This window comes from Podarcis pityusensis (assembly GCF_964106645.2).
Source record: "Podarcis pityusensis genome assembly, chromosome: 5".
Lineage (NCBI taxonomy): Eukaryota > Metazoa > Chordata > Lepidosauria > Squamata > Lacertidae > Podarcis > Podarcis pityusensis.
In genome coordinates, this window is record NC_138032.1 from 9,719,883 (window position 1) to 9,747,667 (window position 27,785).

A 27,785-nucleotide genomic window follows, 5' to 3' on the forward strand; every position below is an offset into this window, starting at 1 on the left:
GGAGTAGATCTCAGTCTCTTGAAGGTTGGACATACCTGTTCTAGATAAATAAACCTATTCATCTGAAATCAGATCTAGCAGAAGCGAAGCATTTTCACCTTTCACGAATTTCAGGCGCACAGTTGTCCCACGGAAGATAAATGCGCACTTAGGCTCAGCGCGTTTACTGGCAAGGAAATACCCTCCGAGTTGAATGGTATTTTCTCCGGAGTAACTCTGCAGAAGACTCCCTCAGCCTTAAAAACGGCTTCACTTTGGATGTATCTTGCATTTTCCTTTTATAATGCCTTAGCTTTTAAACCCAACTATAGTTGTATATATACACGGCCCCCCAACCCCCCCCCCAATAATCCTGCTATGCTAATAGAAAGAAGGGGGGAGAAGCTGTCCCTCTGGAGTTTGGCCCTCGATTCTAAACCAGGGGGGCTCGCTTGAAAGTGAAGTTATGGTTTCGGGGCCTGACAGGTTACTCGGTAGTAAGCGCCAGTGTTCAGTGGGACCTCCATCCAAGTAAGGCTGCCGCCTGAGATCATAGCAATGCAATTCTGGAGTGCCCCCTTTCCTAACTCCAGCTGAGCCCCATTTCTGCAAGTCATCCAAGGACCCACCCACCACTCCAGGGGTGATCCCGGTCTTTTTGTTATCTGTTGGGGGGGGAGCGGCTGATTTGCTTCTTTTGAACACACTTTGGGGAGATGAAATCAGGAAAGGAGAGGGGGAGAGGGAGGGAGGGAGAGGGAGAGAGAAAGGAAGGAAGGGGGAGACTAGGAAATGCGAAAACCCCAAAGACCCTGGGAAAAGTGCACGCGAGTTTGGCAATCCAGGAAGGCAGAGAAGAGTTATTTCCTTGCGTGCGGCTCGGTTTGGTTTCTCCCCACTCCAAACCCCAGCAGCAGCTTGCGACATGCCAGCCAAGATCAACATATATCTTTTCCCCTTTGAGCGTCAGCGGAGCGATCAGTAGATCGGTTACTTCTCCTTCGAGTTGCCACCGTAACCGGGGAGACGGAAGGAGAGCTGGGACGTATTGGAACGTTTAAAAGTCCATGCAAAGATTTTCTCACAGCTGCGGGAGGCGCAAATATGGAAATGAGCTCATTATGTGGAGGGAGGGGCAGCAGGCAGTGCCCCTGCTCTCCCTCCTGCTTCCACAACTCCCAATCCTGGGATCATCTAAACACGAAATCAGCCAAAACAAGTCCTCGCCAAGAAGCTACCAACTGCAGTTTCGCCTGTACAAATATGTCAATTTCAACGATTATGCAGCGTTTTGTTTAGATCGCGCTGAGCGGCTTCTCTCTCTCTCTCTCTCTGTATCCCTTCGCAGACAGCAGTACCTGTTGTGTTATCATTAACCCTTCGCACGGCGGCAGAGACCTCACAACAATTTAGGGGAGAGTGGCAGCGGGGAGATAAGAGGGGGCCGGGAGGGAAGTCCTCTTCAGCGAGCGCAAAAAAGAAATGTCATGCAAATTTGCAATTTGCAACGACGCCTTTGCCACCTCCTCGGAAGCAAGTCCGGCTGATTTCAGTGAGATTTACTTTCAAGTAAGCGAGCCTAATCTATGTGTCTCCAGTCTGACTCACCAATCCTGAATATATTACTTGGAAGAGAGTTGCATTTAAATCAATAGGAGTTGCTTCCAAAAAACTTGCGAGTGGGTTTAGCCGTCTCTCCACAAATCCAAATGCCTGAAAAAGGGGCAACCGAAAACTTCCTACCTTCCATAAAAGTATTGACAAGTATAAACGGGAAGATGCGCCATACGAGGAAGGGGGGAGGTCCGTTTGTGTGGAACAACCCAGTCTACACTTGGCGGGTTTTGCAAATTAAAACGGAGACAAGGGAGCCTTGCAAAAACTGGCACAGTGTCCCACCAACCCCCGGGTAAAACTCTGTGTGTGCTTGGAAGTGGTAAGCAAAACACCAAGGAAATCCAATGGATTTGCTCGGTGGAGAGCTCTATCTGGCGCTTCTGGCCGCTTGTTTAGCTCAGCTCTTTACACCCTTGGAGAAGAAGAATGCTATACATCACCCTTTAATCTCCTACTGAGTGAACTCCGGAGCGCATCAAAGCGCGCATTGTTGAACGCTTGGGGGAGAACCAACAAGACTAGGCGGAGGATCGGCATTGTTCCCAAGGCTTGTTGGGGAAAAGTTTTCTAAATAAACTCCTTTCAGCACAGTTAGATTTAAAGGGGTGGCAGTGGATGGGAATTGGGGGAGGGGTGCTGGTCTATTGCCCTCCGTCGCTATTTTCCCAAACAGGTTGGCGATCCAAGCACGCACTGCCCGGTCCAAAACCTGCACCCAGACTAGGATATATTTGGAGGCGATGGGAAAGTCAAACCCACAAGCAATTTGGGACTCCATCTTAACCCTCCTGACTGTGAGGTTTAGTGCAATATACTTCTTCAGATTTCGTGTATAATCCCAAATGGCCTCGATCCTGATGTACACCATCCTTACTCCAAAGCCCCGTTTGTTTTAGTGGGGCGATTCCCAAGTAGACGTGCTTAGGGATGCAACCTTGAATCTCCAGATATTTCTTTAGGAGGTCTATCCTATAGGTTTACTCGGAAGTAAACCCTACTGGGATGTTTGGGACATTTATCTGGACTGTGGCATTTTATTGCATAGGCTCAAGCCTGAGACTGGGTTTTGGAGCGAGCTGAACCGAATTCTCTAGCTAAGTATTTCGGCGTCGCTCTCAGATCCACCTTCCCTTTTAATATAAAAGGGCAGCTATACCGGAGTGAGGAGCTTCAGAGATGGTTTTTTTAAAAACCGGGATCCTGTTGCATTCTATGTGCCACTTGGTGTAAACACTGAGGGTCGCCCTAGTGGCAGAAAACAGGTGTTTTGTTTCTCTGTTGACGGCCCATTAGTATCTCGCATCTTGCTGAGAGTTTGATCAGTTTCACACGAACTGAGAAAAGAGGGGCGGGGGGAGAGAGAGAGATTGAGAGCCGCTGCTGCTCCCAGATGAGAAATTGACTAACAGGTAGTTGAATGAACAGAAGGGAGACCAGAAGGCGAAATTCCCTCAGTAAGCAGCGGCCGAACAGACCTGGATATGTTTTCAGGCTGTTCATTTCTGCAGCGGAACCCGAATTCAACTGGAGCAAAAAGTCTTGGAATTGCTGCGAAACTGAAGCTTTCTCCCAGTTTGAGGCTGAGCCTCTCGTGCTTATAAACAAAATGAGGCTGAATAAAACAGAAGAAAACAGAATCACTCATACAGAAGTGGAGAGAGAGAGAGAGAGAGAGATGGGGAAGGGAAATTCTCTACGAGAGGAAACCATGAGCGCAGTTGTGTGTGAGAGAGTTTTAAGGACCCGGCATTAATTTGCTGTGTAGTGTCCCTTTCTCCTTTCCTGTGAAACCTACCATATAAACAGGCTGTATAGCAACCAGGCACAAGGGGAAAGGGAGAGGGGGCTGTTTGTATTTGTTTCTGGAATATTTAGGTTGTTGCTAGGATGTCAGAACAAAACATCAACAACAAAACCCAACCGGAGAGATCTCCCCAAAGGGGCTGGAGAGGAGGGGCAGAGGGTTTGTGGCAGGGGGAAAGTGCAGACATCTGCTGAAGCTTCCATCTCTAAGCTGGTCATTTCCAGGAGGCAACTTTCTGAAAATCTCCACAATTAGATCTGCATTGTTCTTTCCCAACAACACGGCGTGGAAAGAAAAGGTCCTCTCTGTCGGGGCCAATCCAAGGAAGCGTTTGAGGTTATTAAATAATAAAGCGATTGTGATTTACATTGTGGTGCTGGAAAAAAGGGCCAATTAACCACTGTTATGTTGCCATAAAGATCATATTAACTCGAATTAGTAATCTAACAATACGCTGTCTTAAAAAAGAAAAAAAGGAAAAGGAAAGAGTACAGAAGGGGTGACAATACGGATGTTACTGTTGCAGACCGGGTGTGTTGTCTTCCCTGAATTCTTCCTTTCTTTTAAATTCCTTAATAATAATAATAATACAATGATAATTAATAATACTAATAATCAGAAACACAGAAATGCACTATGAAAGATGAATTGAAGCTTCCTGCTAAAAAGATAACAAACAAAACACAGAAGGAAGAAAATTAAAATTAAAATGGGGGGTGGGAAGAGGGTATAACCGCGCGTGCGAATACAGGAAGCTCTCCAGCAACGATTGTTTTCAATTAATTCTGAGCCCACCCAAATCTGATTCCCGAGTTCCCGTTTGGAAATGTTTTAGGAATTAATTAATCCTCTAAAGAGGGGGAGGGGAGAGCGGGCGAAACAGGGCTCCTTCATTGCTATGACTTTTGCAGCTGTGGTATATAGTGTGTGTGTGTGTGTTATGCACGCATACACGCGCGCGCACATATAGTTTGCAAGCCCCACATGCAACCCTCGACTTAAATCTGCGTGAGAGAGAAAGCCCAACCCAAACCTAAACCCTCGCCTTAGTGTTCTCCGCCATAATCAAATAATTTTTCTTTTTTTTTGCTTTAAAGCAGTTATTAGGTTTATAACTCGTTTCCCACTTAAATTTGTGCAACCAACCAAGGCAATCTAAATAGGCTGCAGCAGCCTCGTGGGTACCGCAAGCAGGCATTAATAAGAAGGATTAATTATGGGTGTGTACATCAATGGGGCACAAAGACTATCAAGTAGCGGGGGGGGGGGGGAGAGGGGGAAGTCACAGGCAGCCAGTGAGGAGCTGCATTTCGTCTAAGGCGGGCACCCCCAAACTCGGCCCTCCAGATGTTTTGAGACTACTACTCCCATCATCCCTAGCTAACAGGACCAGTGGTCAGGGATGATGGGAACTGCAGTCCCAAAACATCTGGAGGACCGAGTTTGGGGATGCTAGTCTAAGAGATGGCGCAGGTTCTCCACGCTGAGGGCAGGCTCCCATCCTAAAGGCATATTTTAGGAGGTAAAATATGCATGGAAGTCTCATGCGTGGAAGTCAATGCGACTTTCTCCCGTGGGTATATTTTTAAGGTGTGCCTGCAAAGTGTCCTATTTCCATCGACTGCTTTTAGAATCCGATCCATGACTCAGTTAAGCCGAAATCCTTGAGCTGACTGAAGTAATTAACTCTACTGTCTCGATCCACAATTAGTAAAGCCGAAGTCTTTGCGTCAAAACCCTTTTATAAGTCTCTAAATGATTTCCTCTAAACTGTGAAGGATTCGGTTTAGTTGAAGTCGATCCGCAGCTCAGTTAAGCCATTTAGGCGGAAGCTTATCATTGGAACTATTAACCCCTTCCACTACAACGTGCCCCTGCCGAAATCCTTCATTTTAAAAGCTGAACACTCCAAATTAGCGATTTATCGATAGTGTGGTTAGTGATCAGTCTCTACATGCCGGTCAGCTTCGCCCGCCCCCATCTTTCCACAAGATCTTGGCCCGGCTGGCTTGTGTGCTGAATAGACCCAGCAAGTTTATATGGATAAAGACAAGAAGAAATTGGTCGGGTTATGGCCTCGATCCTCAGTCACTTGCGAGGAGGCAGCATCCTTGAGGTCAATGAGGCCACTCTCGAGAAGTGGCGTCAGGTGGCAATTTATAATGCACCCACTTGTGGGCTGTTGCACTTCGAACGGGTCTCGTTGAAGCTGAGCAGAACACTATCTAATATTTTGTGCTTTTGGAAAAGGGAAAGAACCACGTGAACATGCGCACAACGCTTCCTCGGGGCTTTTTCTGTATGTCTCCCCTAGAAACACAATGCTGGAAAGGGCATTGAAACCGGAGGAGGGAGGGGAAGGAGGGGGCTGTTGCATCTTTCTGGCCCGGTTGATTGTCTCTGGTACCCGGGTTCTCTCTGTTGACATGGAGACGCTCCGAGACCCAGCCTCTCCGTCCTCTGAACAGGAAGAGTCAGCAGAAGAGAACTGCTTTGCCAACCGCTCCAGAAGTTGATGCTATTTGTTACCATAATTCTCCACCCCCCCAAAGCCCCTTTTCCGGTTACATGGTTTTTCATAAGCAAACACTGAGCCATTTCCTCGGCGCAATGCATCACCAAGCCCATCCAAAAGGGTCTAATCTGCTTCGCGCAGAAACCAAGCAGTAACAGCCTGGTAGGCTGCCCTTGTGAAGCTGGGAAAATACCTTCTCAGTAACTTGCCCCTCCCGCAATAGGAAGAATAGAAGAAGAGAGACGCGAGGGTGGGGTGGGGAGGGGGGTGGACGGGGCCCGTCCTTTGCCTTGTTGCTTCTTAATACCCTGATCGTGTCCAAATAAGCCATCAACACATGCACAGAATGCAAACTTTTCAAGCTGTACCTTCATTCTCTCCCCCTCCCCATCCCGAAATTATGACACGCTGCTCAACTGTAGCCCAGCCAAGCAACAACTCGATTATACTGGAATACAACGCGTTTTGCCCCCCCGCATATAAGGCTTCAGGTTCCTGGGATTAATTGAGTCGCGAAGGAACTGGTCCAAGTTTACTAGCGGATCCATACACAGATCCAGCCAAAGTGATGCAGGAATCCTTCATTCATGGAAGTCCGCGCGCCTTAAAAGGTTAGCTAAGTCCCGACTCTGTATATAGATAGGATGGCCTGCTAAACATGGGGACATCAGGCTGAAATGAATGAAATTTGCTTCCCTTGTAAGGCTGACACGGTAAGGGGATCTCAGATGCCAGAGACCAACCAACAAACAAGTTAAGATACTCTTCTTGCGGTTCAACTCACAACTGCCTGTGCAAGTCTCAGATCACGTAAGCCAAAGTAGACAGGTGGGAGTTACTAAATAGCCGAGAGATTGAGGAATGAAGCTGTTGATACAGCAACCCTAAATGTATGCAAGTCGATCTAAATCTTACTGAAATCAGCGGGGATGACTTTTATCTCAGTGTGCTTAACAGCTTAAGTGAAAGCATGTTTCATAGCAGGAACTTGTTCTATTATTGAAACAATTTATATACCGCTTAGCTACAATAGTCTCCAAGCAGTATATAAGCATATGTGCACTAGCCTTTGGGTTCTCAGCCGGCGAAGGCTGAGAGACAACCCAGCCTGATCCTTACAGGGAAATGAACCCCACTGTAGTAGGAGACAGAGTTTCCTATTTCAAAAAAGTAGACATATGACTGCAGGCTTTAACACAAATATTCAAGAGTAATTTAGCAGCCCAAGCCTAAACATGCTTGTTCAGACCTAAGTCCTGTTGAATTTAATGGGGTTTACTCCCATGTAGATGGGGTTAGGATTGCAAGCCTGAGTGTGACTTACTTTCGAGTAAGCATGCACAGCATCAGGCTGTAACTCACACTTTGTTAGACAGCGCTTATATTCAGGTATAGATGTGCAGACTGACCAAGGCGGAAGTCCTATTGAAATTAGTTAATTAAAGGTATCAATAAAATGTGTTTTATGATTGAGACCACAGCGAAATCCATGGAATTTCAAGCAAATTTAAACGTTCATTTGTATACACGGGGCGGGGTCTACAGACTTCCGCCTACTGGAGCTGATGGGACTGAAAAGGGGGAATGGGCGCCTCTAACGGTAGAATCCGTGCGTGTATGTGTGCGTGTCTACAACCGAAGTTGGAATATTTCCATTCAGCTGACAGTTTAAACAACTAAATCAAAATGCTGGTAACGGCCCGTGATTGTAGACCGACTTCAATCCACGTAACTGGGCCTAAGTGAGCCCTGCCTTAATTAGCGCCAAAAGATTTCGATAGGGCAGGTTGCCATCCTAAGCACTCTGAACCACTGAAATAAAGAAAACACACAAAGAAAGATTCGTCTAGTCCTGATCTTTACTTGGCCTGTTGTTCTGAAAGCTTGATATAAATGGCTATAACACACACACACCCTTTTTGCAATACTGAAGGAAGTTTTTATTAACAGAGTTTTATGTAATCTTTGTAGGCTCGCGTACTCCTGAGGCGTCTAGTTTCATAAACTGGAGATACTTTTAAAGGCTGCGATTTACTTATTTTTAAGTGCCTACCTACGGAGAAAAGGCATCAGATTTTGTGTTGGTGGGAGGAGGGGGGGAAGGCCCAAATGTTCATTAAATGAATAACTCCAGCTAGCGTCACCGCATAGACACTTTCTGAACTGAGAACTGTGGAGAGGAGAAGGGGAGGGGGTTAAAGGGGGTGAGAGCCTGAACGTGTTAGCTGATGCCCTGCCGGCTGACAGTGTGTGGTCTATTGTAGGGAATGTGCCTCTTCCACTGAACAGAACCTTCTCTTTCTCCCCCCCCCCCCTCACGCTTTCCACCCTAGCATTACTGCACCTGCACTGGCTGAGGGAACTGCAGCCATTCACCACATCAGCGCAGAAGACATCTTTGACAGCACTCAATTCATTACATTTCTTCCTGCTTTTCAAACCAAGCAACACACGCACACACACTCACCAAATGAGCCTTGCCGGTGAGTGACAGTCCTCTTCCCCCCCTCCCTCTCTCCCCGCCCTCCCAAAAATCGTACAATAAAGTTGTATGTATGGTGGTGGTGGCGCTCCTTTGGCGATTGCATGAAGAAGTGAACTAGCTTCCGTTAACAACTCGTCTCTCCTTAAAGGCAGCAGGGAAATGAGTTAGGTTTTGTTAGGAGGGGTAACACTTCATTAATGTTCCGTGGTCCAGAAATAAATTATAACCACCACCACCACCCCCAGTGTGGAGTGGAGAAACGAGAAGTCCAGTAACCTGGTTCTCTTGCAAGGAAGTCCCAGTGACTTGAAAGACAGGGAGGGGTTTGTCTTCCGCCGAGGAAAAAGAGAATGTGCAACCCCCACTTAAAGAAACCCACAAGTCAGTAGGGCTAGGTTTATCTCACAAATCAGCCCTGGATACATGTACGTGAGAATGAGGCCCGGTTTGTGCCCAGGATTAGGAGTAGAGGTTAAATCTCTCCCCTCAAGTTGAGTTGGGATGCGGCTTGGACTGGGCACCCAAGAATCCAGGCGAGATTCAACACATGTTAACTGGTAGTAAGCGGGTTTTATTTTATTTACTTAACAGAATGTATATATTTATAACTCGGTTGTAATAAAACCTCTACGCGGCTTACAACAAATATTAAAAATATCAGTACAATTCTGGCAAGAGTTCTTCCTGAGCCGGTTGCTCAGAGTCCAGAATGGTATCATCATAGGTTCTGCTTCCAAATACTAAGGTCTAGTGTCGTGAGAAAACACACCCCTCCACACATACTAAAAAAAAAAATAGGGGGGCGGTATTTCACCAGGGAATGAAAAGTGAAATCTTAAACCAGTGAAGAGGCCCAGAGCCTGCCCGACCCTACACCGGAAGTCAAAGCCACTGAAATCTATGAAACTTCCTATCAAATTTAGCAATAATCGGGTAGCTGAGCTTTGATACAAGTACTCCGGCTGAAGTAGCTTGTGGATTAGGCTGACAAAACCTCTTTTCAAGATCACTTTTAGAGCCCCATTAGGACTGGAAGCTAAACTCGCATTGTATGCAATGATCGGACCTAGTGGGTTCCACTGAACAGTTTTCGGAGTCGAAAATTGAAACCAGATTCTGCCCTGCACGTTCAAAAGACCCCGTTACGCAGATTTGTTCATTTAAAACTCGCACAACAGAATGGCATTCTAAAGAAACTCTCTCCCTCCCTCCCCATTTCGTTTCAAAATATCTCAGAGCACACGTCTCCCAGAATTAATTCCCCCTCCTCTCCAGAGCAGATCATGAAAGTTAACGGGACTTATGGAGACAAATGGTTTTGTGGAGCGTAGCCCAAGCTGATTTGAAATGGAAAGCGAGCCTGTATCTCAGGGTCACCAGGAAAGGTGTGTGTGTGTGAGAGACATTTCAGTTTCCTATACATGGTATATACAGAAACCGCACTATCGTTTAGAAATATTTAACGGAACTGTTTTTGACTTAAATACTTGCTCACTGCACTGAGGAAGATGGAGATGAGGTGTGAGAAAACCCATCTCCAACATCTCCAGAATGGAGATTTCCATGAACATCTCCAACAACTCCCAAATAATCATTGCTTGTGCGAGAGAATTGTATACTGTATAAAATACGGGCTTTGTATGTAAGTGTATTGTGTATGTTTAACTGTCAGCTGCTCTTAGTGGGGAGTCGAAGATTGCGGATCGCCTGGCAAAAAAGAAAAACCCTAATAATTTCAAAACATTCAATGGAGCGGCGGTGACGTCACGGGGGTATTAGCATATGAGGAGGGGATAAAGTCAGTGTGGCTGAGGGTGATAAGGCCCCTCCTGAGGAATTCACCGCTTGTTTTAATACATTAATTATTTCGCCGCTGCCCGCAAGTTTTTGCCATTTGTAAGAGCTTAAGCCTTCTCGTGGAGAAGGGACTGGGCGGGTTAAGGGTGCAAAGAATCCCTTTGCAGAATGTCTTCTAGGTCGGCGAGAGGGAGGAATTGCTCAGGGGGAGCAATCACGCCCGTCCCCTCCTCTCAGAAAAGAAGTGCGATTTTGGAGAAGGAAAGCCATGGGTTGCTATATTGCTCCTTTTGAAATACGGATGGGGTACTGAGTAGCAATCCGTACTATTTACGTACATACAGGCTATCTGCGACACATCCTACAGCCGGGGAGATGTCCTGAGCTAGGGAAGTGGGGAGGACAACCCTGCCTCACTGGGAGAGGTCTTTCCCCAGCTCTGGAGTGGAGCCCTTGCAGGATCGCAGCCCGAAGATGCTTAAATGGGATGCAGCACAGGATAGGTGCTGTATTGCGCTGATGTCAAGATGTTCCCTGGCGACAGGGGAAATCTCAGCACCTCCGTCCTCTTCCCCAGTCCCATCGGAAGGAAGCTGGCTCTGCCGCTCGGTCACTTCTCCTCATGTGTTGTTATATAAAACTTACTTTTCACACACACGTATGTGTATATATATATCTCGCCCTGTTCTTCCACTCTCAAAGGAACGCCCATTAATTTCAGACAAATTTATTTGGAGTAAGTCCTATTCCGGTCAGTGGGATTTACCTCTGGGTAAGCACGCTCAGGATTGAGATGCCCCGTCTGATCAGGTGCTGTTGGGAATAATAAGGGTGGGGGCAACTGGAGAGAGGATCTTCATGGGCTGATCCATTGCCCCAGTTAAGCTGCAGGTCTCTTGGAATTCGGAGATCTCTCCTAAGCACATTTCAGGAGCAGTCGCAACGCTTCCCAGGGAACCTCCATCGCATAACAGCTCAGCTTAACTGGGCGACGGATCCTGGCTGAACAGCTGGCAAGGAAACGAAAGACCCAAGAGACGATAATGCAGAGCCAAACTCTGCCCCGCTTTAGGAAGGGGCATCTCAAGGGGGAGGGGGGGAGATAGGCCCTTCTCTGTCCGCCAGGGATTCCCTCAAATCATGTTCCGACAGCAGAAGGATTAGAACACAGAGATATAATTTTGTACTGAGGGAATGAGAATGGCAGGTTCGCAGGGCCCTCTTAGCAGCAGCCCCGGGGTGTTCTCCGTAAACTCAAGGCTTTGCTCAGTCGGCAGCCTGCAGCGGTGATAGCCTCTGTCCTGAACTGGACTCGAACCCGCCTTGGCTGGTGACATCCGCGACAAGCGTCCCAAAAAATCCTTCCTAGTTTCATGACGCTCACATCAACACTTCTAAAAGAAGACCTGCGAAGACATGTGCTACAAAGGGGAACGAAAAAGCGCCCAGGAAACCGCGCGAACCTGCAGGCTAGGAAACTATGGCGTGCATTCCTGCTTTTGCCACTCTAGGCGTGGAATGTTACTAAGGTCAATGGGACTTCTCCAGTGCGAAATGTTTTCTATTTGCCAAAGAGTTGTGACGTTGGTGCGTCTGTTCAGCGCACATACCGAACCCAGGAGATATCGTATAGGCCTCACTAAAAACAACAGAAAGACTCTGATGGGTCTGGATTGCAACCTGGATCCACAACCCAACGACTTAACTGAAGCTCTAGGGTTTGAGCTGATGGGCTGTCCCTTCCTGAAAACATACAATACTGCCCCAACCCTCCTGATCGCAGTCACATGCAAGTTTATTCAGAAGCAAGTCCCATTGAAATGAATGATATTTTGTCACAGGCCTGGTTTGGAGCATAGCCCTAAAAGTGTTTAGGACTGTGTCGACAATCCTTCTTTACACAAGTGGTTTACAACTGGGACACGTGCAATTATTTCTGTCTGTGATGATATATATATATATATACACATACAGACAGATACCTAAACCTAGATGTTGCGTTATTATCATAGCTGTACTATGTAAGTGTAAGTACAGATGTAGGGAGAGGAAAGAATCTAAATCCATTCCAAGTAATGGGATGTGTGGATCGTATCAGCAGACAGGCCATCTTCACATCCCATTTGACGCCAGTGACAAAATTCCTACTAATTTAAATGGGTCTGCAGTGCATTCACAAACAGCTTATAAGTATACGATAAACACAACACTGAAATACACAGGAGACAGGCAGGTGTTCACAAGCCAGTGCAACACAACTATTCTTTTTTGGCCCGGTTACAAGAGCAGTTTCTAAATTTGAAACACGCCACCCCACTCCAAATCTCAAGAACGCGCAAACTCAGCCCTTTCCCTACAAACGACCATCGCAGACATTTGAAATGTACTTCCCTCTTACGTACCTAAAAGCCGATAACTAAGGTCCTGTTCGCAGGTGAGGTGTTTTGCCTACAAACTATAACAGAAATGTGAAAGCCACAAATTCTGAAGAGTGGCGCAAATATAGGGCTCTGGAAACTAATTGTTTCAAGTAATCTATATTTTTAACAAGGGAAAATAAGTGAGAATTATCGGGGAAAGAGGCTGGTTGGAGAGGCTTTTCATCGTTTAACCCGTCACCTTTTCAAATAAAGTAACGCAAACTAAGGGATGTAACAGCGAAAACTTAATAGCTGAACACGGAATACATTAGAGATCGGGATAGCAGGTTCTGCAGCATGAGTTAACTAGCGGCTAGGTATTCCCATAATCTCTATTGCTTCTCACAAACACTGAAGTTATTATTCAAACATACTTCTCATTTGAGTACTTTAACTAAATCTCTCATTCATTCATTCATTCATTTTAAAAAGGGTTTTAACCCAGGTGTGGAAACTGTAAATTTCTCTCTACAGTTTTCTTCCCCACAAAGACTTGATACAGTCGATGCGGCATGCCCATATGATAAATACCAGTAGTACAGTTTCGGGGTTGAAATTATAAATATATATAATATGTAATACACACACACACTTCTACCGCACGCCAGTTTCACCACAATGTATAGTTTACCTGCATGTAAAACAATTAACCGCGTCAGCTTGTCACCTTCAGAACACCAGGGACACAAGTGAAATGTACGAGAGGGAAATTGACCGGGGTTGTTCCTCAGCTGCCAAGGTGACAACTTGAATTACATTCCTAATGGAAAGGGGCTACTTTCCCCTCGATGCTAATTTGACCTTCAGAGAATACACGCTCTCTAGCATTTACTTAAGGGGAAAAAACGAGGAAAGCAACATCAAAACGATATGTAAAGAAGAAGACAACGTAAGATCGCACCTGGTCTTTTAACTCTTTGCAAATGGAACTAGTTTCCCCAGAAGTTTAAAAAACGAGCATCACGTTGTCTACGGCTGAGTTTGTGGGAAATGGGGCGAGGGGAGTTAGTTTATATGTGTGGGTATAAAACTAATATTACTAACTTGCTGGCACAATCAAACTTCAATCTCGGAACTATTAGCTTAAAACTACCAGCAACTGAAAAGTAAACCCAAAACGCACAAAGGATCTGCTTAATTTTTTTCGTCCAGTGGGCTAAAATGAGGACCCCATCACTATGCACTTAAACGTTATTCCTTGTCTCCCTGAGGCGTTTGATCAGTTCTTTTCCCATGTGAGGAAACTGGCAGCTCCAAGGCCGTCAGTGGAACTCCCATAACAAAAGTCCTGAAAAGCTGAATGAATTGGGCATATAATTACTGCTCTCTCTCTCTCTCTCACTCACTCACACACACACACACACACACCCTCCTATCCTTTGCAGCTTATCTCTTTCTTATTCATGCAACATATATTGTCACCTAATCTCACCCTCAATATTGCGCTCCCTCGCTTTTTTTTTTGTAAGCAGCTACCACCACAACAACTACTATGACAAATTCCTTCCCCGCAGAAATTAACCAAAACTTCCTATCTGTCGCAAAGCAAAGAGCCAAAGGTGAAAAACTGTGAAAAATGGAAGGGGTTAGTTATTTAAAGGTGGTTTGCTAATTACTCTTCCCCAGAGTTTAGGGAGTCATTGCAATCTGCGTCTTCCCCACAAGGAAGGATGCTTTGACTAAGTTTTGTTTTGTTTACTTACATCTCGGGAACTATAAGGTTTGGTCTTTGCTCTTAACGTATTTACTTAGCCGGAAGTCCAACTGCCTTAAACAGAATTGACTTACTAGTAGGGCCGCAATCATGGCTCCATTTTCTTGGGAGTAAGTGTAACTGAATTCAGCAGGACTCCTCAGTAAATCTACATAGGATTGGGCTGTGTGTTGAGGACCTCAGCTCTGATTATTTTAGTACTTGAAGACAATATCAAAACTTGATTCCATGCATGTGAGTCAAACTGAATTCAATAGGAGTAAGGCCACATACCTAATCACTACTGATTAATCAAGAATGAATTAAAATACATCCAATCTTTCTGTCATAGTATATTATGTGTGTACATATCACACAAGTATACTCTAAAGTGCAATACAGATACCTTAAACTGAGTCTCGCTTCATAATGTCTTTTATGGGATACTTTATGCACACTGGAATCGTCCTCAACACAAAACCAGTCCTTATTTCCTTGAATGGAACTTTTTTTCTTGGTACTTTGAATATCCACCTACCTAATGCAGATACCCAATAAAAATGCTCTCTATACAATTGCCAGTTCTGGCTTTTATGCCCAGAATAGCTGTAGGATTTATATAGATATATCTGTATTTTCACATCTGTATTTAAAATAAGCAAATGCCTGCGATGAGCTACCGCAGCCTATCCCACAGACCTAAAAAATCAAACCACCTCCCGGCTCTATGCTCCATTGCACGGCCCTTGTGGGAAGAGAGAAGCCCGAAGTACCTTAAAAGCCGAAATCTGTTTGCCGTCCAGATTCAGGCAGTCATTCCCCAACCCCCCTTGAGTCTTGGAGGCCAGCCTTGCTTGCTTCTGGGTTTGTGTTCAGTGCTGGATGGAGAAGCTTGGGAGGGGGTGGGGTGGAGAGAGATCCTCCAGAGATTGCTCTACCGCAAGAATTTGTCGCTTGGAGGAATAAGTACAGCTATTACAACCAAATCTACTAGCAGTCTAAATAATTAATTGAACCATTGCTCTTTGACCCTTGCAAAGTCCAATAGGGACCCGTTTGTAGTAATAATACCCCCCAAACGAGCCCTTGTCAAATATTCATTTAGTGGTTAATTCGAGCCATTTCCCCTTGGGACAGCCTGTAATACCAGCCTCTCCGGCTTGCCAAGAAACCCTGTTAATCTACCTCTCCAGGTCAGCAAAATATTTTAACACCCCGTCCTTAAAATGCTACCAATAATAATAATAATAATCCTTCCCCCCCAAAAAAAAAAATCACAGGGGATCTCCTAATCTTTATCCATGGTCTATTTGCTGGGGCTAAGCTTAAGGAAATGTGACACTCCATCTCTGCCACCCGACATCCAAGCAACGTGCCTATTTTTGAAAGGAGAAGAAATATAGGTGGAGAGACCAGCCCTTAAAAAGGACCATGAGACCCACTTAAACGGGATCTGGGGTAAATACATTTCTACACACTGAAGGAGCAAAACAAGGGCGTTAAACAACTGTTATTCCTATATTTCAGAGATAGGAGGGAAATCGAAAATGCTGCCTCCTATTTGTTAAAGCGGCTGAATAAGGGGGGGGGAGCCCTTTCTAGATTTGCATGAATAACGTTTCTGCTCAGTTCATTTAACTGTGCCTATCTCACGGCCTCAATCACGGCAAGAGAGCGGATTTCAAATGCGTTTTCTTAATCGCATACAAAAGCTCATTATAATTTTCATAATAATAATAAGTTTTGGTCACCTCACAGTTTGGAATGGAGGGGGAAAGTGGCAGAATTCATTAAGCAAATTTTGTTTAAAAGCAAATGATTATCTGCGGCCCTGGATGTATTTGCAAGCGTTCACGTAACAATCCCGCCACGTCGCTCAGTTTCTTTGACGACGGATTCAGACCAAGCTCTCCCTTCCAGGTAATCAACTAAAATTAACAACAACAATAACAGTGTCGAAATCGGTAGTACGGGATGAGAGAATTATCGTGAAAAGTGTACATTCAACCATTTGAAATGTGAGCGAAAGGGGAGGAAAGCTTTTTACCACGGCACGTGAAGAATCCCTCCTGGTCGCGTTTACCCTCGCAAGCAAATCCTTCCAGACCGTTTTACATTCATAAACGTGGGGAGGAAATCGGGGCGAAGGACTTAGAATTCCAAATACTAATTTAACCCTTCTGTCCTATTCCTTTCTGGAAAGCGAGCAGATCGCTCCTGAGCGCCCAGTAGCCCAAAGGGGGCTGAAATCCTGCGTGTGGGACTCTTTGTAGAGCGGCCTTCTAGAAAGCAAGGCCTGCAATCAAACCCACCGATTGTAGTTTGCAAATTGTGGAGTCACACAAAGGGCTGGTGGAGAGGGTTTCAAGAATTCAATGAAATGCCCCGGACTTTTGTAATTAAACACCTTGCTCCTAAGAACCCGCATTTAAGCACTTTTACGGGGAAGAACCTCACTCACATCAATGGCACTTGATTCCGAGTGAACGGGTCCCTAAGAACGCATTGCAAGGATGTACAGTCGTGGGACTGACTTTCCAGCAAGCTGTGTCCTAATTCTTGCCTTGGAGCCCGATTTGGAACAGATTTACTGGAAATTCCCTCCCAGTAAGTATGTTTAGGGTCTGTTAGGAAGCCGTCCAAGCACACGGTGCCACTTTCCCAAACAAATGGATTTCAGCTGAGATGCCAGTAAGCGGCCTAAGCTAGCAGCTAAGGAAGAATCTCTAAAATAAATGAATAAATTGAAACAGCTAACAATTGCCATTCACTGAGAAATAATAGTTTGCTGAGGAATAATTAAACACTTGCTTCTTCAGCTTTAAAAAATAAATAAATGTACGATTTCCCCCAAAACGTTCTACTATGAAATGGCTTTCAGAAATCCTAAACAACAGTATTCATTTTTGGTTCGGGTGGTGAAATGTATACTTTCTGAAATTTGCTGTATGTAGGAGGGAAATGGCTCTATAGTGCCTGAGGGATTTCCAGAGAGAAATCTAATCTGCGCCAATGTCTTAAGCTTCTGTGGCGAGGGTTCTACCGTACAGGCCCGGATTTATTCCATTTTCACCCCAGATTTGGCATTAGTTTTTCCATTGATTCCCACAGAGCATACTTCTCTATAAGCCTGTTTAAAATGCAAACCACGATTCACAAAACTCTCACTTTCACGATCCTCAGGCATTTGTCTGCAAGAATCGCAGCCCAGTCCTAAATACCTATACTTGAAAATAAGTCCTATTGATTTTCATCGGGCTTTACTTCCGCATAAGTATTTTAGGGTTGCAAATAAAGTCCCATTGATTTCAGTAGAATTTGCCCAACAAACAGGTGCATTACAAACGGAGAGATGTGGGAAAGCAGATATCTTTACAAGCTAAGACTCGACATACTTTTTCTTACTTTTAAAAAAAGTATATTTAAGGGTACAATGAAAATAACAGTATAAAGTTAAACAAGATATACCTCTCTGCCAGACGAAGTTGTCTTCTTTAATGTGCGTTTTGGAGGGGCGGGAGAGGGCTTGAGTTTCGCAGCTTTTTCCTGAAACTGGCTGCTTCACCTCGCTGGTGAATTATGAACTAGGAAGAGAGAGCTTTTGTGAAAGCCTATGGCATTACAAAATTGAATAGATTATTATTCTCAGTATTGATGGCTTACATTTAAATCCACCCCACCCCACCCCCTCGCCCTGGCTTTCTCTTTCCCCACCTCCTCAGAGACCCCAAACTCCCTCGTCTGCAATGAAAAAAACAAACCAGGGAAAGTTTGGAAAGGCGCAGAGAGCTGCCCGTTTTTGCGTTGTTGTGGTGCAATTGTCTTGAAACCGCGACTTTGCAATTTCCCCAAAACACACACGGAGGACTGTAGAAAGCACACACCAGCACACACACACACCCCAGCCAGCCAAGCCTCACTTCAAGTCCATTTTCTCCCAAAGCACAGCGCTTCAAGCGGAGATCGCCCTGCTTACGAGAGAAGTTAAGAGAGCCACGCACCTCGCTCGCTTCCTACTTCTGCTGGTTCTCCTCGCGTTAACAGTCCAGCCTCATCTGAACTCCGGGGGCTTTGGTCAGCTTTCAGGTGGCAACAAGTGGTCGTTTCTTCCAGCAGCGAAAATCACCCAACCGACTTTCTATGCCATGTTACTTTTCTCATTTATTATAGCAGAAGAAAAGTGTCACTTACAGTCGGCTGCGTTTTCCATTGTCGAAGGATTACTCATTTCATATAGTTATCTGGGCCACATCCAATTTCAGGCCTCGCATTATTTTAAGTAGAAACTAATTGGCATTGAAATTACCTTCTGAAAACAAAGCAGGAAAAGATTTCCTCATTCCTAGAGTTTTATTCTACAATATTATTTACCACACCAGTTTATAACTGGTCCTTGAGCAGCACGGAATTAAAAAAATAACATAAAATTCATCCTGCTTTCTGAAAATAAATCGAAGACTCAAGTGTTATTTCAGTGTCCATATTTCAAAAATTTATTTATCTCAAACTGTGCATAATGGAGTAAAAACTTAACTCAAATATGTACCTGTTTATAAGGATGGTATTAGTTCAAATATATATATGTCTGTGTATATATACATATCCATGTATATGTATATATACATGTGTATATATAGATGTATGTATGTATATGTGTGTGTCTATATATATAATATACATATATGCACACCCACATACACATGGACTGCCGGCGGACTGATTTCAGATAATACACAGCCGAGTACAACTACGGGAAATGAGGAGGGACAAAAATTAAAAGAACTTAAAATAGCGTCACAATAAATTTACAGAAATATTACAAACCATAAGAAAATATTTCAAACACAAGAATTTCAGATTGTTTTGCTGTCGTTTTAGCTGAACAGGAGAAAGTTTGAAAACAAAAAAGCTATTTAAATTAACAAATGTGTGTGAACCTGCAAGACAATTTTTGCTTTTTAAACAACGTGTAAAAAATGTAGTACACCCTAAACTTTTGCCCTTTTATATAAAAAAAACAGTTCCAGTTCAATGGTATGCAAGTACTTATTCTATTTATTTTTTTGCCTTTTGTACAATTGCTAAAACAATTAAAACGTCCAGATTTTTGTTTTAAAATAAAATTCAGCTTCCTTTTTTGTGCAGCTGCTATAAATCCATCTATCCAATTATCAGAGCGTCTTAAGTAGACTCTGATGTATTTTAAAAATAATTGGCAAATTCTCAAGGTTTCCCCCCTCCTCTTTTTAATATAAACAATGGGCTTTTCGATTGCCATGTTTATTTTGATAAATACTGTACAAAAGTTGCTTGCAAATATTAAAACATTTCCCACCCCATTTCCCAGTCTCCTTCCCTTCCCCCCTCCCACCTTCCTACGTCGCTTTCTGGAGTCTAGTTCTAAAGATTATGGGTCAAGACTTTTTTTATTTTTTACTTTAAAAAACCTTTTCTGCAAAGTACCATTTCCATAGGAACTTCGAGGGTGGGGGTGGGAGGGATGGGGGAGAACAGGTTTGGTGGAGTCGCATCCCTTTCCAAAGGAGAGGGAGGGAGAAAACAAAAATAAAAAGATCTATACAAGTTCCTTGATGGGTTTGGAATTTTTTTCTTTTTTCTTTTGTATCTGATTGGTTTCTCCCTACCCAGTTATTCTCTGTACAAAAATAGTGTCCCCCCCAGAAAAAGAGGACAGGAAGGGGAGAAAGGGGGGGAAAGTCAGAAGTTCAGAATTTCTAATAAAAGTTTGTTGCTCGGTCTAGATTTCTCGCCCTCGCCTTCCTCGCGTCTCGCCCACCCCCCGTGGGTCTTACATATGGGAGAGCGGGAGCGTGCCGTTTATGGCCGTGCCGGGCACAGGTGCGTTCTGGTAATGCTGCGACATGTGCAGTCTGCTGGGGGCGGCCGGCTCCGCCACTTCAGGCCCGGGCAGGTACATGCTGATCATGTCCCGGAGGTCTCCGGTTTGGCACGGAGCCCTGGAATGGGAAGAAGACGTGACCACGGGGGGACTGGAGCTGGACTCCGTCTTGACCACGGATCCCATGGAGCCCAGGCTCATCCCCGGGGTCCCCTGCTGCGAATAGGACATGCTGCTGTAGGTGGGCGAGCCGTTCATGTAAGTCTGAGAGCCCGCCATGGAGTTGTACTGCAAGGCGCTCACGTCGTAGCGGTGCATGGGCTGCATCTGCGCGGCGGCGGCCGCGGCCGCGGCGTTGTGCGCGTTCAGGCCCGGGTGCTGCGGGTATCCCAGCTGCTCCTGCATCATCCCGTAGCCGCCGTTGGTCCAGCCGTTCATGTGCGCGTAGCTGTCCATCCGCTGGTTGACTCCGGCCGCGCCCAGCGTGGCCCCCACGCCGACCCCCGCGCCCATGGAGTTGGAGCCCGGCGCCAGCAACCCGCCCGGCAAAGTGTACTTATCCTTCTTCATCAGCGTCTTGGTTTTCCTCCGGGGTCGGTATTTATAATCCGGGTGTTCCTTCATGTGCAAGGCGCGCAGCCGCTTGGCTTCGTCGATGAAAGGTCTCTTCTCAGCCTCCGAGAGAAGTTTCCACTCGGCCCCGAGGCGCTTGCTGATCTCCGAGTTGTGCATCTTGGGGTTCTCCTGCGCCATCTTCCGTCGCTGGCCCCGGGACCACACCATAAAGGCGTTCATGGGTCTCTTGACCCGATCCGGGCTGTTCTTCTGGTTGTTGGCCCCGGAATTACTGTTGCCCCCCGCGCCTCCCCCCGCTGTCTGCTGGGGGGCGGGAGGCTTCAGTTCGGTTTCCATCATGTTGTACATTCAAACGGCTTTTTTCGGCCGAGGGGGCGCAGCAACGGGCGGCCGGGAGGTTTCGGAATGGTGATGGGCAAACAAACCAACGCAGCTTCGAGGAACTCCGGCTAGTAAAAAGCACACCGGCGCATAGAGAGAGGGCGAGGGAGAGAGGAATCCGACAATCGCCCCCCCCCAAAAAAAATAAAAGGAAGGGGCTGTAGGTGGGACAAAAGCGAAGAGGAAAGGCAGCCGACAGGAGCTCGAGAGTGTCCCAACCTGGACTTGTCTTCTCTGGGAGGGGGGAGGGAGGGGAGAGCTCCCCCTCCAAACAGATCCTCCCCCGATCGGATCAACACCGGGATCTTCCTCCCTCTGCAAGCAGCCCACGGACGACTATTCAAGCAGGAGAAGCATAACAAAGAAGGCTTGGAGAGTCTTGATTGAGAAACTTCTTCCTGGTCCGTTTCCCCTCCTTTCTTTCTTGTGATTCTTTCCTTCTTTTCTCTCTCTCTCTCTTTCTGTATCTCTGTAAGACTAAAAGAGCCAGCAAAAGTCCCTTTCCCCCCTTTTTTGTTGTTGTTGTTTTTGTGTGTGTGTGTGTGTTTTTCCCCTCCTAAACACTCACTCTCACACTCTCTCCCTCTGTCTTTCTCTCTCTCTCTCTGCCTTGACAACTCCTGATACTTTTTTGAACAAGTTAATAGACAACCATCCATGTGATGGGGGGCTTGTCAGGGAATAAATGCGTTTGCCCCAGCCAATCAGCGCCCGCCGGCTCCTCCACTGAGCACAAGCCTCGACTTGGAGTTTTGCATGAAAGGGGGCGGGGCTTCCCGCGCGCCAGCCGGGACAGCTCGGCTTGGGGAAGCGGGAAGAGAGAGAGAGAGAGAGAGAGAGAGAAGGAGGAGGAGGAGGAGGCGGGTCTTCGAGGCAGCCACTGAAAGGGCCCCTTGGAGCTCCTCTTACAAGCAACAGGTCACACACGCCTTGAGGAGGAAGTGTGTAAACAGCATTCTTGCGACATTAAAAACAAAACAACAAAAAGCCCCACTCCGCAACAACTTGATGTTGACTTGAGACTGAGTGAGGAAGGTTGCAACTCCCCCCTCTTTATTTTCATTTTTTGCGTGACAGATGGAGGGTGGGGAGAGAAGGAAAGGCAGCAACCCTGCTTCTGAAGGCTCCTTCTTAGGATTTTAGCAGGACGAGGGATCTGTTAGTTTGGCTTCCTTTCCCAATTGCTCAGCACCCCCAAAACAATGCCTCTACGACCAGCGCAGGCTCCTAACCAGCACGAAGCGCAGGGAGCCCACAAATAGCCCCCACTGCTTTTGTAAGGACCTCGTTTGCTGCCCAAGACTGCTGACAGCCCCTCCTGCAAAATAAGGCCCCTGCGCTAGGCCTAGACGCCGCCTGCTCCAACCGAACTGACCCCTTACGTCTTCTCCGCTGAGGTTGCCATCCTTCTGGTGGCTGTGCAACCAAGTTTACTAGAAAATAAGGCCCATGGTGGCACCCGGGGCACTTAGGAGCAGACAAATGGGCAGAACCCAGCCTGGGCAAGAGCAGCAGACCCCTCCTGGTCCTGCTTATGGACAAGGCTGCGATGACCTCCCTGCACGCTCACTTGAGGTCCTCACACCGCAGGCAAGGGGACATATTTCTTAGTAAACTTGTGTATGGCTGGGTTCTTCGGCTATCGCTGCGACCCAGGGCTACTGCGATTTGCCTGGCCTTCGGTGGCTCTTAATTTACACGATGTTCCCTTGCGCGCATCCGTGTCATTGGCACCCGCGAGATTTACTTCCACAGGCAACGCATTTCGGTTTGGAGGGCTGTTTTTCTTTCTCGACCGACGCCAAGTTCCCTCCAGGCTTGTTGGCCTCTTTCTGCCCCTTCCCCCAATTCCACGCCTGAAGCAACGCCAAGCTGGGCTCCCTCTCCCGCCCCCCTCAACATCTGATCCTCTCCAATATTCCTCTGGTGGCTGCTTTGCCGCAGACATTTCTACGCGAAATAAAGGAGTGCTGCCTGTCTGTCTGCCTGTCTTTCTCTCCCCTTACCCCGCACTCCTCTACTCCCTCAAAAGTCTAAAGGCGAGATTGGGTGAAAAGCCCAGAAACCCTCCTAAAAACTGTATCCCCCTCCTTGCGCCGCAATCGCTCCCCGCAGCCTTCTTCACGGTTACAAAGCGTGGCCTTCCTCCTTCCCCTCCCTTGCCAGCCTCGCGAAGCAGGTGCGTAGGGACGAGAGGAAGTGGGGAAGGGACGGGGCAGGAGGGAGAGCCACGGGCGCGCGCGCAGGAGGTGCTGGAGGGAAGCTTTTCGACCGGGGCCCGCGGGGGAGTGGGAGTGGGTGGGGGGAGAGAGAGGTGAGATGAGATCCCCCCCCCGGGCCACGGCGAGGTGGCGACCCAGCTGTTACAAATAGGTAGCTCTTCTTTCCCCCCTGTCACGATGCTCAACAAAGCGTCACCTAAGTTTACTTCGAAGCTCTCATTAGGATCTTTGGGGCTAAAACGCACTTGAATACAAAGAAACGCGCGCGCGCACCCCTCCCCCGCGCACCATTTCAGCTTTATAAAGTGCTTAAACATAGTTGCGGGGGCTCGCTCTCCCCTCTCCCCCCAGCGCCGCTTTAACCCCTGAAACTGAATAAGAAAAAAATGTAGAGATTTCTATTGCTGGACACGTTCCGTTTTGTTGGAAACTCCGGCAAATAGATGATTTTCTCCCCCACCTTCTCCTACTCGACATTGCTTTCACGCTTTTTCTGCATGCACGTGAAGGACCCTTTTCAGACCACCTTCAGAAAATACAGCAAGCTACATCTAACTTAGAAAGAAAAGGCCCGACACACATACACGAAATAAAACGGGTTTTCCCGCTAGCCCCGATTTTTCTTTTTTAAGTTTGTTGAAAAACTTCAAAGGGATGCCACGGAAGGAAGGAGAGTGGGGAGGGGGCTGGGTGGGGAATGGCTTCCCTAATATGAACTATATTTTTATTTCTTCTTTGGGACTTGGAGAGAGACTGCACAAACTGAGAAAGTCTTGATAACATTTTAAAACTCTTAATCGGGTCAGTTAAAAAAAAAAAAAAGCTGAGAAGTGATTTTGAAACACAAAAGGAAAGGAGAAGCGTCTGGAAGGACGCCTGGACTTTTAGCGCTGGGGGTTTTACGCATGGGGTTGGTGCGCCCCCTACTGGTCAATTCGCCTTTCCCCCTTTAAAACACACACACACACTCTGGCTCTCTCTCTCATACACACTTATTTTCCCTATAAACCAAATACTTCTCAACAAGGCTTGAAATAATAAAGCATGTAGCTGGGCAATGGGAGTGTCATCGCTACTCTACTTCGTTAGGCTTATGAATATTAGTTTATTTATTTGTATATTTCCTTACTGAGACTTACAAATTAGGAATAGAAGCCTGCGCCTGCAATCCTCAGACCGCTAGCTTTCACATAGCCTCCTTGATTTTATTCATTGCAATCGTAGTAAATAATATCCAACCGTGGCCCTTACATTTTCCCGTATGTGGAAGAAAACAGACAGTTAACGCTGAGCTCCTCTCCCACCGACTCTCCGCCCCACACATATATGGAGCACGCCTAGTTGTCCAGGCACCATATTTAACTTTGTTGTTGTTTATAATTTAGCCTAAATAGTTGATAACGTCCTTAAAAAAATATCTTATGGATAATTAAGTTCGAAGAAAAGGGGTGGGTGTGGGAGGCTGTGATTTTGTCTCTGTTAATACAATGATAACTGATGGCTGGTGAGATATTTTTTTTAAAAGGGGGGGGCAGCACACACATCTTACTGTACATGGAGGGAGTCTCCTAGCGGCTGGGAGTGATCCCCCCCCCCCAATCCACACACACACAAACGCATAACTAGATGCTTTTTATTGGCACTGAACTCTATAATAACACAGTTAAGAGGTTAAAGTGGCTGGTTTCGCTCTTTGTTAATTGCATTTATCATCTAAATAAGGTATGGAGCTACCTAACAATTGCGTTATCACGAGTATTTACCGCTTTATTTTAATTAGCCGTGTTTTCCTTATCAGTGCAATGAACTGTCTCTGGCATATATACATAATAATGCGCTATAGAAAAATAAGATAAAAGCGATAGCGCATTGCACGCCCCCCCCCCCACCCGCGCCCAATCTTCACTTTTCCTTTTTCAGACCTAGGTATCCACGTATATGTGTCGAGAGATCCTGGCTTCCCTCTTAAACAATATTTGTGCACACATAGGTAAAGATAAACTGAGATAGCGATAGAGTCACCCACGGTTTTATCTTCTGCTTCAGACTAACAGCACCTCATTCATTTCCCCCCTCCGCCAATGGTAGGATACAGACATTCTCTGAAGAGAGGCCTGGAGAGCGACGTTTTAATCTGAATGGATTTAAAATTCGTTGCCTTTGGTATAATTTATGGAAATGAAATAAACAGCCCCCTCCCAATGTTTCACAGCGACAGAGTGTTAAGGCGGGGGGAGAGTTACTGTTATGAGCTTATTAAGAAGAGGTGTTGAATGTTTTAATGCCTCGGATTTGTATTTACTTTCTTTCTGATCTAAACTACCACTTAAGTCAGCAAAGGCTGGCATATCCCGACGTGTGTGTGTGTTCGGCTGCGGGGGGGGGGGGTTATATATTTTTATTAGTACGATTATTGGTTTGTCTTTGCTCAGTCTTAACTTACCAAGTTATCTTGTCTTCAGGAGATGGAAAGATTACGGCCCCCTGTTTTATTTTATTTTATTTGGTCCTGAGCTGCAAATAGAGGTTTAACTTGCAGCAATTAGGCGGGAGCTAGCCAAGCATCTTACTATTATGATGCTCGTTAAAAACCCTTCTTTTCTACATCTGCATTTGAGTGTGTTCTCCTGTACTCTTAATCTTCTTATGGAAATGAAGGCGAGCGGCAGGGAACCAGCGGAGACTTAGAGAATGTCCTTGTTAGGATGGAATTTCTCAGCATTGTTAATTAGCAGAGTTTGACGACCACCAGTATTGGGGTGGGGTGGGGGTGGGGGCTCTGTTTAACCACTCACAGACCCTTTGGCTAGGAAGGACCGAGTTCTTTTCTTTATTTAATGTTGTAATTTGAAGGGGGAGGGGACTCTGAAAAGAGCCTCCTGTTTGACAGTTAGGGGCTAAGAGAATTTTTATCTCCCTGTGAAATAATTACTGCCTTGATAACTCAATTGTCTGCAAAATGTCAACCTGTGACCTCAAAAGTTTTTATTTTATTGCCCCCAAAGATTTCTTTTTAAATAACAAATGTAACGAGTACACAAATACTCTCCCTGTACTCTTTGACTTGCTTGAATACGTTTTTCAAAAACCCTATTTTAACATGGTTCTTTAAAACAAAGTAGTCGCCAACTACTGTAAATTCTAGTTATTTCAAAAAGTCACAAGAAAAATGAGTGTGCTGATGAATTTCGGTGGAGGGAGGGATAAGAAATAGTTCCAGGTCCAATAAATCTGTTGGAAAGAAGGGCCCTCCATAGTAGATAGTACATTCAAGAAAGAAATGTTTTGTTTTCACTTTTAAAACTATATTGACAGTTATATATTAAAACTCATCATTGACTGCCAAAAATTCAGACCACCACTCAAATAATGGAATGTCATGCTGTCTTTGAAAGCTAGACACCTTAAAAGCTAGATAAACAAGAAAATGCATCCCTAGAGACTGTTCAGAACTAACTGTAATAAGAGCAGTATAGTAATTTAATATATCATGTAATATAGGATAATATATGTATTTGGTTCATCACTTGGGAGTTATTGTACAATATTATTCATCTTGTATGAACTACCATGTAAGTTAATAGTTATATACAGTTATATTATATAGAAATAATCCACATTCTTAGGACAGCTATATCTTTTTATTATTATTGAATTTATACACCGCCCTATACCCAGAGGTCTCATATTATATTCCATCCCAGCCATATGCTAGTATGATCCTATCTATGTTATGCTAGACATAGGCTTATAATATGAGCAACACCAATACTTTTGTTTGTTTGTTTAGTAGCATTCTGAATATGCACCTAGCATATGGACTTCCCTTATGTTAAGAAACATTCCGTTCTAGAATAAAGGAGAATTCCACTCAGGACTGATTTAAAGTAAACTCGACGTTTTTTCCTTTATATTGGTTATGGATTCCTAGATAGCACAAATAACGCAACACCCACACCAATAACTGTGAAAGTTGGGCTTTTTGGGGGTAGTTGGAGAAAGAGAAAAGGGAGGTGGTGAAAAATGATGTACGTTATTTTATTTTATTTCATTTCATTTTTAGAAACCCAGTCTACGGTGCTCACAGTTAATTAATAAGAAATCGTGTGTGTGTGAATACACGTTTCAAAATATGTAAACGAGTGGTTTCAGTCTTTAAAATTAATTTTATAATAGTTAAAAATCGCTTATTACTTTGAAATTGCTACCTGAAGGTGTTTAAACTGCTTTGGCTCTTTGTCCAGCAAGCCACCCGTTTGTCATTCTCAGATGTAGTATTATGTTCCTTAGGGGGAGGGGGCGACAGTGATTCCTCACTAAACCCAACTCTGCCCCATAAGTCGTCAGACTCTCAGATTGTATCCCCTCCTTTTACCTCCAACAACCGAAAGAAGGCAGGTCAAGGTTTTTGCAGATAATTCTTTGGTCTTAACTAC

General features: G+C 45.5%; 2 protein-coding genes across 11 annotated transcripts in view; both read right to left on the minus strand.

Annotated features, from left to right (window-relative positions):
- The window catches only part of LOC308478489 (uncharacterized protein), a 451,389-nt gene that overhangs the window by 77,826 nt on the left and 345,778 nt on the right, over positions 1-27,785 (minus strand). Inside the window, exon 7 of one of the 10 annotated variants that reach the window (XR_013987048.1) lies at positions 18,066-18,619. The exons of the other annotated variants lie outside the window; for them this stretch is intronic. The gene's annotated coding sequence lies outside the window, so the exon portion shown is untranslated. Of the gene's footprint in view, positions 1-18,065; positions 18,620-27,785 lie in introns of those variants that run through there. 10 annotated transcript variants of the gene reach the window in all.
- Positions 18,695-21,864, minus strand: SOX2 (SRY-box transcription factor 2). The gene has a single exon (XM_081008283.1). It carries the CDS (start codon positions 21,092-21,094, stop codon positions 20,120-20,122), a length of 975 nt encoding a protein of 324 aa, XP_080864409.1. The 5' UTR covers positions 21,095-21,864; the 3' UTR covers positions 18,695-20,119.